Source organism: Rhineura floridana, chromosome 4 (genome assembly GCF_030035675.1).
Source record: "Rhineura floridana isolate rRhiFlo1 chromosome 4, rRhiFlo1.hap2, whole genome shotgun sequence".
NCBI lineage: Eukaryota > Metazoa > Chordata > Lepidosauria > Squamata > Rhineuridae > Rhineura > Rhineura floridana.
In genome coordinates, this window is record NC_084483.1 from 164,887,154 (window position 1) to 164,903,152 (window position 15,999).

The window sequence follows — 15,999 nt, forward strand, 5'->3', positions numbered from 1 at the left end:
AATTTAAAACAAATAACAATGAAAATATAATTGGTTGTATTACCTTTTCCCTTAAAAGGTCTACAAATACATGTTTACTACTCGCCTGAAAATGTCAATGGAGTAGATGTAAGAACTATTACCCAAAAACAGTATTATAGTTCTGATACACAAAACAATGACTCCCAAGTCATCTTAATTCATACACGGTGTGAAGGAGGGGGCAGTGGATCTCACACAAAATTAGTGTTATTTGATCCTTGTGGCTGGCCCAAGACAAAAACCATGACGCTACTTTCTACTCAGCAAACTGTCACAAAGTTCTATGAAAGGTTCTAATGTCAACACAAGGAAAGAATTAGGTTGAAATGGTCCTATCATTTCACCACTCAGAAAACCTTTGTTGGATGGCAGATCCAATGGTTACAAGAGAAGAAAGACCTTCTCTGCTATTACTCTGCCTTCAGATTTGTTCAAAACTGTGTTGTTTTTCTGCACCTGTACAGTTGTACGTTAGTCGTTATCCTAAATTGCCTCACTAATCACAATTCCATGTACAAGAAGAAGCTTAAGCTCCAGTTAGCGGAGCTCAAGTGTGTACTTGAAACAGTAACTCTAGGAGTTATTGTTTCAACTATGCTGTTGAGCTCCCTGGATTTTCCATGTACCATTTCTTCTTTGACAAATGAAATGTTAAATCAGCCAAATATTCACCTAAGGCAATCTGTAGACCATCTGGATATATAAGGCTTAGGGGATGGAAAATCCTAACTAGAGAGTAGTAAACATTATACATATATTCCAAGTCCAATGCACATATCAGAAAGGCTTACTTGAATTATGTCTGATTCTGTGATGAGAAAAACAGTCCTCTTGCCTTCCAGACCTGCCTGCTTATAGACTTTTTTAAGGTCTTCTCTAAAATTTCCATAGTTGTAATTATGGGAAATAGATAACCTGTAGAGGCTGCATGCAGATAAGCAACATGCTAAGGATGCACAGGTTACTTTCCCATTTCCGTCCAGACCAACCTACAGAAAAAAACAGTCTAACTTGAGATCAGAAAAGTAGGCTCTGTTAAATCAAACCTGTATAAATTATAGAATTTGAGTAACCTTTTAAGACATGCATGGTGAATGCAAAAGAAACAAAAGTAAATGGAAATATTTAAACAACTGGAAAGAAAAAGCCAGCAAATATTGTCATAGCAACTGTCATGGGCCCAGGGTATCGTCTGAAGGCCCATGAGGCCACTAACTTGCTGAAGTTAGATCTTGTCAGTGGCTGGATTGGTGAACTCCTGGGAACCTGATATTCATGACTTTGGGTTCCATGATGGAAGAAAGATGAGATATAAATGTAACAAAATAAAATATTCAGAGACAAGTCTCATTGGGTTCAAAGGAATTTACTCCCATGTTGTGCATATAACTGAAGATGGGCAGATCAATCCAAATGATGGGGGGGCAGCAGAGGGGGGTGGAGGAAGAGCCAGTGGAAAGCTTCGGGGCATCCACTTGCTGCTAGGGAGCCGCTGGCCCGGCTGAGCGCCAGCTCCATTGGGAGCTGCGCACAGGAGCCGAACAGGAAGAGCTGGGTCCCACGAACAGGCCTACTGGGGACTAAGCGGTCCCCATAGGCTACCATTGTAATTTTTTTACTGTGCCGGCCTATTAGCCAGTGGAATTACCATGGGGTTTGGGACCCACAGGAGTGCTCTGAGGAGGACTTGGAAGTCACGTAAGTCCCCCCCATGGCTCCTCCCCAGCCATGACCATGAAACACCCTGTTTTAGGGGCTTCCACCAGCTTTCTGTTCACTGGGCTGGCTGTCACCGGCGGATCCCCAGTGGCACTGGCAGGGTCCTGGTGGCACTGTGGCTTAGCCATGAAGAGGGGCTTCTGCTGGCAGAGCCCAGCAGTGCCAGGAGCCTGTCAGCTTAGCTGGGGGGCCGTTGCATCCAACTTCCCACAGCCCAGCAGAAATATGAGTTGGATTGAGCCCTTAGAATATGAAATGCCTCACTCAGCAATGCATAGAATCCAATTTTGCTATAATATCTTTTTATAGAGAGCCAATGTGGTGTAGTGGTTAGAGTGTTGGACTACGACCTGGGAGACCAGAGTTCGAATCCCCACACAGCCATGAAGCTCACTGGGTGACCTTGGGCCAGTCACTGCCTCTTAGCCTCAGAGGGAGGCAATGGTAAACCCCCTCTGAATATCCCTTACCATGAAAACCCTATTCATAGGGTCTCCCATAAGTCGGAATTGACTTGAAGGCAGTCCATCCATCTTTTTATCTATGAGAACATAAGAAACGTCCTGAGGGTGAGACTACAATCTAACTAGTCCAGCATTTTGTTCGCACAGTGGTCAGATACCCTGCAACAGGTATTCAGAGGCATACTACTGCATGTCTTATACTGGAGAGCCTTTCTACTTCATCAAACAAACATCTAAGAAGATAAAAAATAATGTTTGAAGGAGATAAGACTTTTGGTCTTACTGTAAAATGGTCTTCTACATGCATGTAAAGATGATCTCAGGTGGGTTTTGATCTCCACCTTATGATCAAAGGCAGAATAGCACTGTTTGATTTTTCTTGCTTCTGGTAGCTTCCCATTAGCCTCGGGAAACCAGTTTTCAAATAACAAGCCATACCAAAAACATGGGAAAACATATAACTGTAACAGTGCATACAAACCAACATACAACACTCTCTACACACCAGGAAGCAGAAATAGGTGAGGAAAACAGGCAAAGAACATGCCACGTATAATAGGCAGAGAATACGCCACATACATATAGTCAGGCCCCCTCTAGGATGCACATCTTAACGTGGTGAGGGGGTTTGAGAGTGCTGAAGAAGTTGAGGGCAATGCCTTCAGGAGTTTAGACCAAGAGGCTAGACTTCTAGCAGAGTCACGCAAGGCGGAATGGTAAAAGCTGAGACACTAGACTAAGATGCATACAAACTCAGAGGAAAGTAATGGTCATCATTCATTCATTGGCGATCACTTGTGGCCGAGTAAGGTTGTCTTCCAAGATAAGGGCTTTAACAGTGGGTCCATAAGTGAATGTGGAGGCCAATTCTGGATCCACACAGCCTCCCACAGTGAGGACATAGGTTTCCAGATGGAAGATAGTTGCGATGAGAATTTGTTTGATGTGCCTTCTGCGTAGCTTGTTTGTCCCGTTCGCCCTTTATTTGTGCTTCTTCGAAGTCCACAGCACCTTTGATAATAGCTGACCTCCATTTGGGATGTTCATGGGCCAAGGCTTCCCAGTTCTCGATGCTCATGTTACATTTTTTAAGATTGGCTTTAAGAACATCTTTAAACCTCTTTTGCTGTCCACCGATATTCCATTTTTCATCCTTAAGTTGGGAGTAAAGTAGCTGCTTTGGAAGACGGTGATCAGGCATTCAAACAACATGGCTAGTACAGCGAAGTTGATGTTGAAGAATCATTGTTTCAACACTGGTAGTCTTTGCTTTTTCCAAAACGCTAATATTAGTCCGTCTGCCTTCCCAAGTAATTTGCAGAATTTTCCAGAGGCAACGTTGGTGGATTCTTTCAAGTTGGTAGTAACGTTTATAAATGGTTCATGTTTCACAGGCGTACAGTAAGGTCAGTAGTACAATGGCTTTGTAAATAAGCATTTTGGTCTCCCTGCAAATATCCCGATCCTTTAACTCGCTACACTTCATTCAGGAGAATGAGGCACTCGCAGAGCTCAGACGATGTTGAATTTCAGCATCAATGTCACCTTTTACAGAAAGATGGCTGCCGAGATAGGGGAAGTGATCAACATTCTCCAGCACCACACCATTAAGCTGGATTGATGGTGCTACAGAGGGACTAGTTCACACCTGTTGATGAAGCACTTTGGTTTTTTTTAATATTAAGTGAGAGCCCAAGCTTTCCATATGCTTCTGCAAAGACATTTAGGATAGTCTGAAGATCTTTCTCTGAATATGCGGAGACTACATTATCATTGGCATCTTGAAGTTCTACGACAGAGGTTGACATTACCTTACTTTTTGCTTTAGCCTACTGAGATTAAAAAGCTTTCCATCTGGTCGATATATGATTGCCACTCCAGTAGGAAGTTTCCCCTCAATAAGGTATAGAATCATAGCAATGAAGATAATAAGGTAGGAGCAATGACACATCCCTATTTTACGCCTGATCCAACTCTGAATGGATCGCTCTGAAAGCTATTGTTATCCAAAATTGTTGCTGTCATGTTGTCATGAAGGAGTCGCAAAATATTCACAAATTTATCAGGGCATCCAGTTTTCAGAAGGATGGTCCAGAAAGCGGTTTGATTCACAGTATCAAAGACCTTAGTCAGATCAATAAATGCCATATATAAAGGTTGATTCTGCTCCCGGCATTTTGCTTGAAGCTGTTGTGCAGTGAAGATCATGTCCACTGTCCCCCTGGAAGGGCAGAAACCATTTTGTGATTCAGGGAGGACATCCTCTGAGATCGGTAGGAGGCGATTTGTGAGGATCTTTGCAAGGATTTTACCTGTGGTAGCAAGAAGAGAGATACCTCGATAGTTCCCATAATCTGTTCTATCACCCTTCTTAAAAAGAGTGATAATTACGGTGTCCCTAAAGTCTTCCAGGATCTCCTCCCTCATCCAGATTTCTTTGATGAGCTTATGAAGTTGTTGTGTAAATTCAGGCCCACCTTTTTTAAAGACTTCAGCAGGAATCCCATCAGGTCCACTATCTTTGTTGTTCTTCATTTGATTGATGGCTTTACCGACTTCATCCAAATTAGGGGCTCTGAATACCTCTTACCACAAAAACCCTATGAACAGAGTATCCAAAATGCAACACGAGATAGTGCTGGAAGATGAGACCCCCCCAGGTCAGAAGGCACTCACCGAGCTACTGGGGAAGAACAAAGGACAAGTACGAGTAGCGCTGTGACTAATGACGCAGCTGGGTCAAAGCCGAAAGGAAGCCCAGAGGCTGATGTGCACAGATGCGAAAGGAGAGTCCGGAGTTGTACGACATACACAATAGGAACATGGAATGTGAGAAGCATGAACCAGGGAAAGTTAGAAATTGTCAAGCAAGAAACGGAACGTATCAACATTACAGTACCTGGGGTGAGTGAATTAAAATGGATGGGAATGGGACATTTTTCAATCAGGCAACTACAAAATATTTTATGCAGGAAATGAGAAATTAAGAAGAAACGGGGTTGCTTTAATAGTGAGAAGTGATGTAGCAAACGCAATTAGGAGCTATAATGCAAGGTCTGAGTGAATGATATCAATGAGATTAAACGGGAAACCTATCAACATAATCATCATCCAAGTCTACGCTGCAACAGCAAATGCAGAAGAAGAATAATTGGAGAGATTTTATGCAGAAGTACAGGAAGAAATTGATCACACACCAAAACAAGAAGTGCTGATAATCATGGGGGACTGGAATGCAAAAGTAGGGAACTGAGAAGAACTAGGAATTGTGGAAAAATGGGGTTTAGGAGATAGAAATGAAGCAGGAGAGAGACTTACTGAATTCTGTGAAGCCAATAATTTGTTTCTTGCAAACACATGTTTTGAGCAACCAAAAAGAAGACTGTACAAGTGGACACCACCAGATGGTCAATATAGGAATTAAATCAATTGCATAATTGGAAGCAGAAGATGGAGAAGTTCCATACTTTCTGCAAAACCAAGACCAGGAGCAGATTGCGGTACAGATCATGAACTGGTAATATTAAAAATCAGAGTAAAGCTAAAGAAGAACAACAAAGCAATCATAATGTCAAAATACAATTTAAAAACATTCCAGAAGAATATAAAGATCAAATAAAGAACTGTTACAATGGTTAAAGAGAGAAGGAAAGCAAAAGCAAAAGGAGACAGAAACACAGTTAGAACCCTAAATGCAACAATACAGCGACTAGTACGTAGGGACAAAGAGAATTATTACAATAGTTATTGTATAGAAATAGAAGAGGACAACAAAAAAGGTAGAACAAGAGCCTTATTTCAAAAGATTAGAGAAATTAAAGAGAAATTTAAATCAAGACTAGGGATGTTGAATAATCAACAGGGGAACACACTGACAGACTGAGACAAAATAAAAGGAAGATGGAAGCAATACATTGAAGAACTCTATAAAGGAGATACAAGGATGACAGATTCATTCATGGAGGAACCAGATGATGAAGAACCAGGAATTTTAGAATGTGAGGTGAAAGCTACTCTTAAAAAACTTGGAAGAAACAAATCACCAGGAACAGATGGAATACCAATTGAGCTGCTACAAGCTACTGAGACTGAATCTGTCCAAATTTTGACAAAAAATTATCAACAAATATGGAAAACTAAACAATGGCCCACAGACTGGAAGTGTTCAATATACATCCCAATTCCAAAGAAAGGGGATCCCAGGGAATGCAGTAATTATCCAACTATTGCCTTAATATCCCATGCAAGTAAAGTAGTCCTCAAGATTCTACAACACAGGCTCTTACCATATATGGAGCGAGAAATGCCAGACGTCCAAGCTGAATTTAGAAAGGGAAGAGGCACCAGAGATCATATTGCAAACATACGTTGGATAATGGAACGGAGCAAGGAATTTCAGAAGGAAATAACTGTATGCTTTACAGATTACAGCAAAGCCTTTGATTGTATAGATCATGAAAAACTATGGAATGCTTTAAAAGAAATGGGGGTGCCACAGCATCTGATTGTCCTGATGCACAACCTATACTCTGGACAAGAGGCTACTGTAAGGACAGAATATGGAGAAATGGATTGGTTCCCAATCGGAAAGGGTATGAGACAGGGGTGTATTTTATCACCCTACCTGTTTAATCTGTATGCAGAACATATCATATGGAAAGCAGGATTGGTCCAAGATGAAGGAGGTGTGAAAATTGGAGGGAGAAATATCAATAATTTAAGATATGCAGACGATACCATTACTACTAGCAGAAACCAGTAATGATTTGAAATGAATGCTGATGCAAGTTAAAGAGGAAAGCACAAAAGCAGGACTACAGCTAAACATCAAGAAGACTAAAGTAATGGCAACAGAAGATTTATGTAACTTTAAAGTTGACTATGAGGACATGGAACTTGTCAAGGATTATCAATACCTTGGCACAGTCATTAATCAAAATGGAGACAATAGTCAAGAAATCAGAAGAAGGCTAGGACTGGCGAGGGTAGCTATGAGAGAACTAGAAAAGATCCTCAAATGCAAAGATGTATCACTGAACGCTAAAGTCAGAATTGTTCAGACCATGGTATTCCCGATCTCTATGTATGGATGTGAAAGTTGGACAGTGAAAAAAGCAGACAAGAGAAAAATCAACTCATTTGAAATGTGGTGTTGGGGTAGTGCTTTGCACATACCATGGACTGCGAAAAAGACAAATAATTGGGTGTTAGAACAAATTAAACTAGAACTATCACTAGAAGCTAAAATGATGAAACTGAGGTTATCATACTTTGGACACATCATGAGGAGACATGATTCACTAGAAAAGACAATAATGCTGGGAAAAACTGCAGGGAGTAGAAAAAGAGGAAGACCAAACAAGAGATGGATAGATTCCATAAAGAAAGCCACAGACCTGAATTTACAAGATCTGAACAGGGTGGTTCATGACAGATGTTCTTGGAGGTCACTGATTTATAGGGTCGCCATAAGTCGCAGTCGACTTGAAGGCACATAACAACAAATGTAGTCAGGAACATTTCAGACATAAGCCCAGCAAGGAAGCCCAGAAGGCAGCCCTAGCCATGGAGGGAGAGGCCCTGAGATCATCTTTACATGCATGTAGAAGACCATTTTACAGTAAGACCAAAAGTTTTCTTCTTCCATGCAGGTAAGATGATCTCAGATGGGACATACCCAAGCTAACCCATAAAGGGTGGGAAATTAATGGGGGGCTCACTATAATTTTGGGAGACTGAACTGCAGAACCAGTCTCCCCAAAGCTGCCTCAGCCAAGGCATTCTTATCAAACTTGTAGTGCTTGATACATGTGTTCAGAGTATTCCAAATGGCCGCTCTACATACCTCCTGAAGAGGTGTATTAAGTGAAAAGGGTACTGATGTGGCCGCTGACCTGGTAGAATGTGCTGTGCTTAGCTGGCAGCTGTAAATTCTGACTGGTATAAACTATGGAAATGTAAGCCTTAATCCATCTGGATAAAGTGGAGGTTGAAATTTTTTTTCCAATGAAGAAGGGTAAAAAGAAACAAATAAAGAATCTTTCTGACAAAAGGACTTGGTTCTGGAAAATTACACTTTCAAGGCCCTACACACATCCAAAGAGTGCTAAGCCTTCTCACTTGGATGGGAAGGAGAGGGACAGAAGGAAGTCAGCGTGAGTTCTTGTTGACAGTCGAAGGTAGAAAGGACCAGAGCTTGGAAAAGTTACTTTTTTGAACTACAACTCCCATCAGCCCAATCCAGTAGCCATGCTGCCTGGGGCTGATGGGAGTTATAGTTCAAAAAAGTAACTTTTCCAAGCTCTGGAAAGGACTTTAGGATGGAAAAGAGAATTTGTGCGTAAAATAACCCTATCCTTTTGGAAAATGCAGCAGTGCTTATTCACTGATAGAGCATTCATCTCTGAGACTCGCCTGGCCAAAGTAATTACCACCAGAAAAAGCACTTTGAATGATAGTATACATAGAGAGACAAACTTAAGTGGTTAAAAAGGTGGATTCTGAAGCATCGTCAGCAGTTTGTGAAGATCCCAGTTTGTGAAGAAAACAGTGCAGGGTAGGTGGAGAAGATATGGTTGCTCCATGTAAAAACACCTCAAATAAAGATGTGAACCTAAAGGCTTATTTTGAGACTTTGAGAGGATGGCTGAGAGAGCTGATGCCTGGCTACACAGAGTGTTAGAACCTAGACCCATTTATTTATTTATTATTATTTTATCATTTCAATTTATATACCGCCCTTAGCAGAATAGCTCTCAGGGCGGTGAACAAACAAGGTAAAATACAATATATCATGGTAAAAAATCACAAAAACATGTACAAACAAACAACAGAAAGCACAACAAAAACAAATACAACAGAAATTAAGAAGGATACATATTAAAAATAGAAAGATTAAGAAAATTAAAAGATTAAAATGCCTGGGAGCATAAAAAGGTCTTTACCTGGCGCCGGACAGATAGAAGTGTAGGCGCCAGGCGTACCTCTTCGGGGAGGCTGTTCCACAACTCAGGGGCCACCACAGAAAAGGCCCTAGATCTAGTAACCACCCTCCGGGCTTCCCGATGAGTTGGTACCCGGAGGAGGGCCTTAGATTCTGAACGAAGTGAACGGGTAGGTTCATAGCGAGAGAGGTGTTCCACAAGGTATTGAGGTCCCACACCGTGTAAGGCTTTATAGGTCAAAACCAGCACCTTGAATCTCGCCCGGAAGCAAATAGGGAGCCAGTGCAGACGCGCCAGAATAGGTGTTATATGCGAAGACCGACTGGTCCTCGTCAGTAGTCTGGCAGCCGCGTTCTGCACCAGCTGAAGCTTCCGAACTGTCTTCAAGGGCAGCCCTACGTAGAGCGCATTACAGTAATCCAATCTTGAAGTTACCAGAGCATGAACAACGGAGGCGAGGTCGTCCCTGTCCAGATATCATGGCTACTAGCCATGATGGCTGTGCTCTGCCACCCTAGTCAGAGGCAGCATGCTTCTGAAAACCAGTTGCCGGAAGCCTCAGGAGGGGAGAGTGTTCTTGCACTCGGGTCCTGCTTGCGGGCTTCCCCCAGGCACCTGGTTGGCCACTGTGAGAACAGGATGCTGGACTAGATGGGCCACTGGCCTGATCCAGCAGGCTCTTCTTATGTTCTTATAGGGGCGTAGTTGGGCTACCAGACGAAGATGGTAAAATGCATTCCGTGCCACCGAGGCCACTTGGGCCTCGAGAGACAAGGAAGAATCGAAAAGAACCCCCAAACTACGTACCTGTTCTTTCAGGGGGAGTGTAACCCCATCCAGAACAGGGTGAACATCCACCATCTGAGCAGGGAAGGCGTTCACCAGCAGTGTCTTGGTCTTGTCTGGATTGAGTCTCAGTTTATTAGCTCTCATCCAGTCTATTATCGCGGTCAGGCAACGGTTCAGCACATCAACAGACTCACCTGAGGAAGATGAAAAGGAGAAATAGAGCTGCGTGTCATCAGCATATTGATGGCAACGCACTCCAAAACTCCTGATGACCGCACCCAGCGGCTGCATGTAGATGTTGAAAAGCATGGGGGACAAGACCGACCCCTGAGGGACTCCACAATGGAGAGTCCATGGTGTCGAGTGATGTTCCCCAAGCACTACCTTCTGGTGACGGTCCGTGAAGTAGGAGCGGAACCACTGCCAAGCAGTGACCCCGACACCCAACTCCGCGAGTCTCCCCAGAAGGATACCATGGTTGATGGTATCAAACGCCGCTGAGAGATCAAAGACAATCAACAGAGTCACACTCCCCCTGTCCCTCTCCCGACAAAGGTAATCATACAGGGCGACCAAGGCTGTTTCGGTGCCAAAACCGGGCCTAAAACCGGATTGAAACTGATCTAGATAATCGGTTTCATCCAAGAGCGTCTGGAGCTGGCCGGCGACCACCCGTTCCAAAACCTTGCCCAAAAAAGGGACATTCGCCACCGGTCTATAGTTGTTCAAGTTATCTGGGTCCAAGGAGGGTTTCTTTAAAAGAGGTCTCACTACTGCCTCCTTGAGGCTACCAGGGACTACTCCCTCCCTCAAGGAGGCATTAACCACTTCCTTGGCCCAACCGGTGGTCCCAGCCCTGCTAGCTTTCACTAGCCAAGATGGGCAAGGATCCAGAACAGACGTGGTTGCCCGAACCATTCCAAGCACCTTGTCCACTTCCTCGAGCTGCACCAACTGAAACTCATCCAATAATGAAGGACAAGGCCGTGCTCCGGACACTTCAATGGATTCATCTGTCGCAATATCGGAGTCAAGATCCCTGCGGATACATGCAATCTTATCTTGAAAGTGTCCAGCAATTTCGTTGCAGCGGGCTTCCGATGTTTCCGTAGTATCGTGGGGGCCAGAGTGTAAGAGCCCACGCACGACTTTAAAAAGCTCCGCTGGGCGGCATAGGGATGATCTAATAGAGGCAGCAAAATAAAGCTTCTTTGCTGTCCTTACCGCTTTTGTATACAACTTATTGGTGGCACTTACCAAGGCATGATTGTATCCACTGGGAGTTTTCCTCCATCTGCACTCCAGCCTCCTCCTCTCATGTTTCATCGCTCTCAGCTCCGGGGTATACCACGGAGCTGTATGAGCTCTACAGCGGAGGGGGCGCACGGGAGCGATCGTGTCAATAGCCCGGGTCATTTCCGTATTCCACAGTGCAACCAGGGCCTCGACAGGAGCACCAGTCCTATCAGCCGGAAAATCTCCCAGAGCCCTCTGAAAACCTGCGGGATCCATCCGGCTCCGGGAGCGGATCAACTTAATAGATCCTCCACCTTTGCAGAGGGAAAGAGCCGCTGTAAGTCTGAATCTCAGCAAGCGGTGATCTGTCCATGGTAACCCATCTTGAAGAAAAGATAAAATTTCCTTAAGAGCTGCTGTCTTCCATGCACAACGTTGTTCCAGGCACCATGCTGAAAAAACCTTCCATGTACTCTGGCATCACCTCAAGGTGGAAAGCCTTCTGGAAGCCAACACGGTGTTTGTCACAGCAACCAGCAAGCCTGCTTTCAGGAGTCATTTCCAATCAATTTCCATGCATAAAAGTTCAGTCACACTGGGTCTGGATGGAGTAGGTGACCCTGAGATAACAGGTCTGTCCTGCATGGGAGAAGATATGGAGAAGACTCTGCCAGACTGATTATCTCCAAAAATCAAGGCCTGTGTGGCCAATATTGAGCTATGAGTATTACTGTTGCTCTTCTTCTGACATTGATGCAGCACCCTGGACAGGATAGGGCTCGGTGGGAACACAGAGTTCCCTGAGACTACCACATTGTTAGAGCATCCATTGCCTCTGCCCCTGGGTCTGCATAATGGGAGAAAAACCTGCATACCTGATGATTCAGGGATGGAGTGAAGAGATCGATATGAACTTTTCTGAAGACTTTATAAACCTCTATTAATACTTCGTGATAAAGCCTCGATTCCCCATGCTGGATTTGTTCTCAGCTCAACCAGTCTGCCGGATTGTTGTCCTCTCACTTCAAGTGTTCCAACATCAAAAAATCTAGATGACACTCTGCCCAACTCATTAGAAGGGCCACCTCGTCCTGCAGGGGTGGAGATCTTGTTCCCCCTTGCCAATTCAAGTGGGCTTGGCTGTGATGCTGTCAGTCCTCACCAGCACAGAGCCCAGATGTCCCAGTGTGGCAAAATGTTGTAGAGCCTGGCAGATTGCATGTATCTCCAGCAGGTTAATAGGCAGGAGTGACTCTGACATTGACCAATTGCCTTGGGCCATTCTGCCATTGCACAGCCTGACAGACTTGCATCTGTTGTGATCACAGTTCTCAGCAGGTCTCTGAATGGAACTCCTGTTTGTAGATTTGCAGCCTGCATCCACCAGTGGAGAGACTTGTAAAACTGAAGATGTAGCTTGGCCGCTATCTATCTCTGGAATGGCAACAAGGACCACTGCAAAGGTCGGTTGCTGAGATCATGAGCCCCAGGATCTTTGCCAGTTCCATCAGGTCCACTGAGAAAGATGTTGCAATGGATTGTACCATCTGTGTGATCTTGCATACTCATTTGGGAGATAGAGCCACCATTCCTGGGTTTGCATCTATTATGGCTCCCAGGTGAAGAATACAATGTGAAGGATGAAGATGGCTCTTTCCCTGGTTGATAAGAAAACTGTGGTCTTTGATGCATGTCAGAGTGGAATAAAGATCCTCCCATGCCTTCTGTAGAGACAGTGAGCAAATTAGAAGATTGGTCTAAGTAAGGGTAGATGTGAATCTCTTGTAATCTGAGGTATGCCACCAGGGTGGCCACAATCTTGGTGAACACCCTGGGAACCGATGCCAGACCAAAGGGCATTACCCTGTACTGGTGGTGGTGAGCATTCACTGCAAACCTGTGGTAATGATGCTGGACTTGAAAAATCAGAACATGTAGGTAAGCCTCCTTGAGATCTATCAATGAAAGGAGATCCCCATTTGAGAACCTCCTTGATGGACATCAGGGTCTCCATCCTGAACCTGCAGTACTATATGAACTGATTGAGATGTTTTAAATCCAATACCACCCAGAAGGAGTCGTCCTTCTTGGCTACTGTAAAGAATAACAGAATAGTAGAGTTGGATGGGGCCTATAACGCCATCAAGTCCAACCCCCTGCTCAATGCAGGAATCCAAATCAAAGCATTTCCAACAGATGGCTGTCCAGCTGCCTCTTGAATGCCTCCAGTGTCGGAGAGCCCACTACCTCTCTAGGTAATTGGTTCCATTTTTGTATGGCTCTAACAGTTATGAAGTTTTTCCTGATGTCCAGTCGAAATCTGGATTCCTGCAACTTGAGCCCATTATTCCATGTCCTGCACTCTGGGATGATTGAGAAGAGATCCCAGCCCTCCTCTATGTGACAACCTTTCATGTACTTGAAGAGTGCTATCATATCTCCCCTCAGTCTTCTCTTCTCCAGGCTAAACATGCACAGTTCTTTCAGCCTCTCCTCATAAGAAGATTGAATAGATACCCAAGTAGTGCTCCCCAGCAGCACTGGCTCGATTGCCGCAATGTCCAGGAGATAGCAAATAGCCTCCTGAACTCTGGCTCTTTTGACCAGATTTGTTGGAAAAGAAGATGGGATCAACCTGTGAGGTGATGCAGTGAGTTCTAGTCTGAGACCCTGTTTTAGTGTCTGCAGCACCCACTGGTCTGAAGAGATGTTGCTCCATTTGTCTGAAAAATTCTGCAGATGACCACCCATGGGGGAAGGGTATAGTCAGAATTGGTGTTTGTTCCCTCATGTCTACTGACTGGAGCTGGGCATCCCAGAGAACTGTTGCTGCTGGCTACAGGGAGTGAAATGCTGCCTGACCCAATTGTGAAAGGACCAAACATCTCTGCCCCTACCTGGTTACCAAAAGGAACAAAAGGACTGGAAGGATTGATTGGTTGAGTATGGGTGATAAGTCTTGCAAAATCTGTGCTTGTCCTCTCTCTTTTTTAAGGAAGGCATTGCCTTTTTTTAAATTCCTGGACTCCACTAAAACCTTCTCTAAGGCTCATCCCTGAATAACCTGCCTCCTGTATAAGGCTCTGAAGCCAGGTTAGAATGTGCACTGGGGTCCACATCCCAGGGATGAAGTCACAAGATTCTCCAGGCAAATATGGCAGCCGCCAAAGCTCTAGCCAATAACTGGACTGCATCCATTGAAGCATCTGCCATAAAAGCCACTGCCCATGAAATTTTCAATAGATATTTTTGAACTCTCGCAGGATCCTGTTGAGAATTGATGAGCAGCTCCTCCAACCACAGCATAGCAGCTCATGCAAATACTGAAGTCAAGGCCACAGCCCTTATTGATAGAGCTTCTTCATCTAGTACAATTAAATCCATGTCAACTGCCTTAGAACCTTCAGGAGAAGATAGCTGCTGAACCCCTCCCCTGGTACAGCATGAGGGTCCAGTAAGGCATGCCTATGAATCCTCTGAAATTGCTGGGGGTGCATAAAGAATTTGGGGGCTGAGCAGACAGAGGCCTCTGAGCCCCCTGAAGTTGTGCCCCCTGATCCTGAGGATTTGGGGACTGAGCAGACTAAGGCAGCTGAGCCCCTTGAAGTTGTGCCCCCGAGGGCTAAATGATGACATTAGGGTTGGGTGTTGCAGCCAGCAAAGGTTGCAAGGTAGCAGTCAGATCTTTAGACAGGTCTGCTAATAAAATCTTTTTCAGCTGCACTAGCATGTCTGAAGTTAGATGCAGCTGCATAGGAGGGGAATGAGACTGCAGACTCTCTGAGGAAGGGTATTGCTTAGCCCTTCCCACTGAGATGGATGCTTGAGAAGACAATGGGAGATGGCTAGACCGCATAGTGGCTGAGTCCTCAAATCCACAAAAGGTATCAGGAGAAGACTTAATAGAGAAGACTGTTGCTAAATCTCTTCTATGTTGGTGTCCGTCACCTGATAATTGCTCATCTCTTATAGCACCACTGAAATCGCCCTCAGAGGAAAGCTGTGCAATGTTTCCTGCCAAATTGGATTCTCCCCCTTCTCCAGCTCTGCATCTTCCATGTTGATTGTGCTGGCTTTCCAGTGAAAATGACATGGGTCTAATATCCGGCTCCCCGTGGTCTCTGAAACCCGCTATGGTAAAGGGCTGAAGAACTGGTGTGAGAGCCGCTGCTGACCTTGCTGGGGAGTCCCTTCCTATGACCAATGAGACTGCCAAAGCATCCTCTGACCTGTTGGATGAGGGGTTGGTGGATGCTGTATGAGTTCCTGCTGTGTTTGTAGATGTGAATTGGGAGGCAGAAAGTTGCGGTAATGGTGGCAGCGGCTGGACCATCTTTAATGGCGCAGCTGATTTTTCCTTAGATTTCCCCATAGTGGGGGCAGGAGATCGTGCCACAGCTCATCTGACCAGCTAGCAGAGAGATGAGTGGGTGGCTCTGCGGGCTTGTCAGCTGTGCTGTGCTTTGCCAGTTCTCTCGCTGTTGCGGAGGAGAGGATGAAGCGTAGAAAGGGAAAATGTCAGACATGATAAAAATCAGCAGTAACAAAGGGTTTTTTTGTTAGTATAGAAAGAGACAGAATGCACACACAAATACAACATAAATCCACAGAATACCAGCCTGAAAGAAGGGCAGAATCACAGAAGTGAGCAGAGAGCACAAGGAATTCAACCACACACAGTGAGGAACAATAGAAAAACTGGTTTCCTAAGGCTAAGGGGAAGCTAGAAGAAGCAAGAAAAATCAAGCAGTGCTATTTTGCCTTGGACCACAAGGCACAGCTCAAAACCCATCTGAGATCATCTTACATGCAAGAGAGAAGCTTAT

The 15,999-nt window shown here is 44.6% G+C and overlaps 1 protein-coding gene across 1 annotated transcript in view; it reads right to left on the reverse strand.

Moving 5' to 3' along the window:
• The window catches only part of DNAH14 (dynein axonemal heavy chain 14), a 472,613-nt gene that overhangs the window by 115,998 nt on the left and 340,616 nt on the right, over nt 1–15,999 (reverse strand). Inside the window, exon 57 of the mRNA XM_061626120.1 lies at nt 813–1,010. Coding sequence (XP_061482104.1) covers nt 813–1,010 — 198 coding nt within the window. The remainder of the gene's footprint in view (nt 1–812; nt 1,011–15,999) is intronic.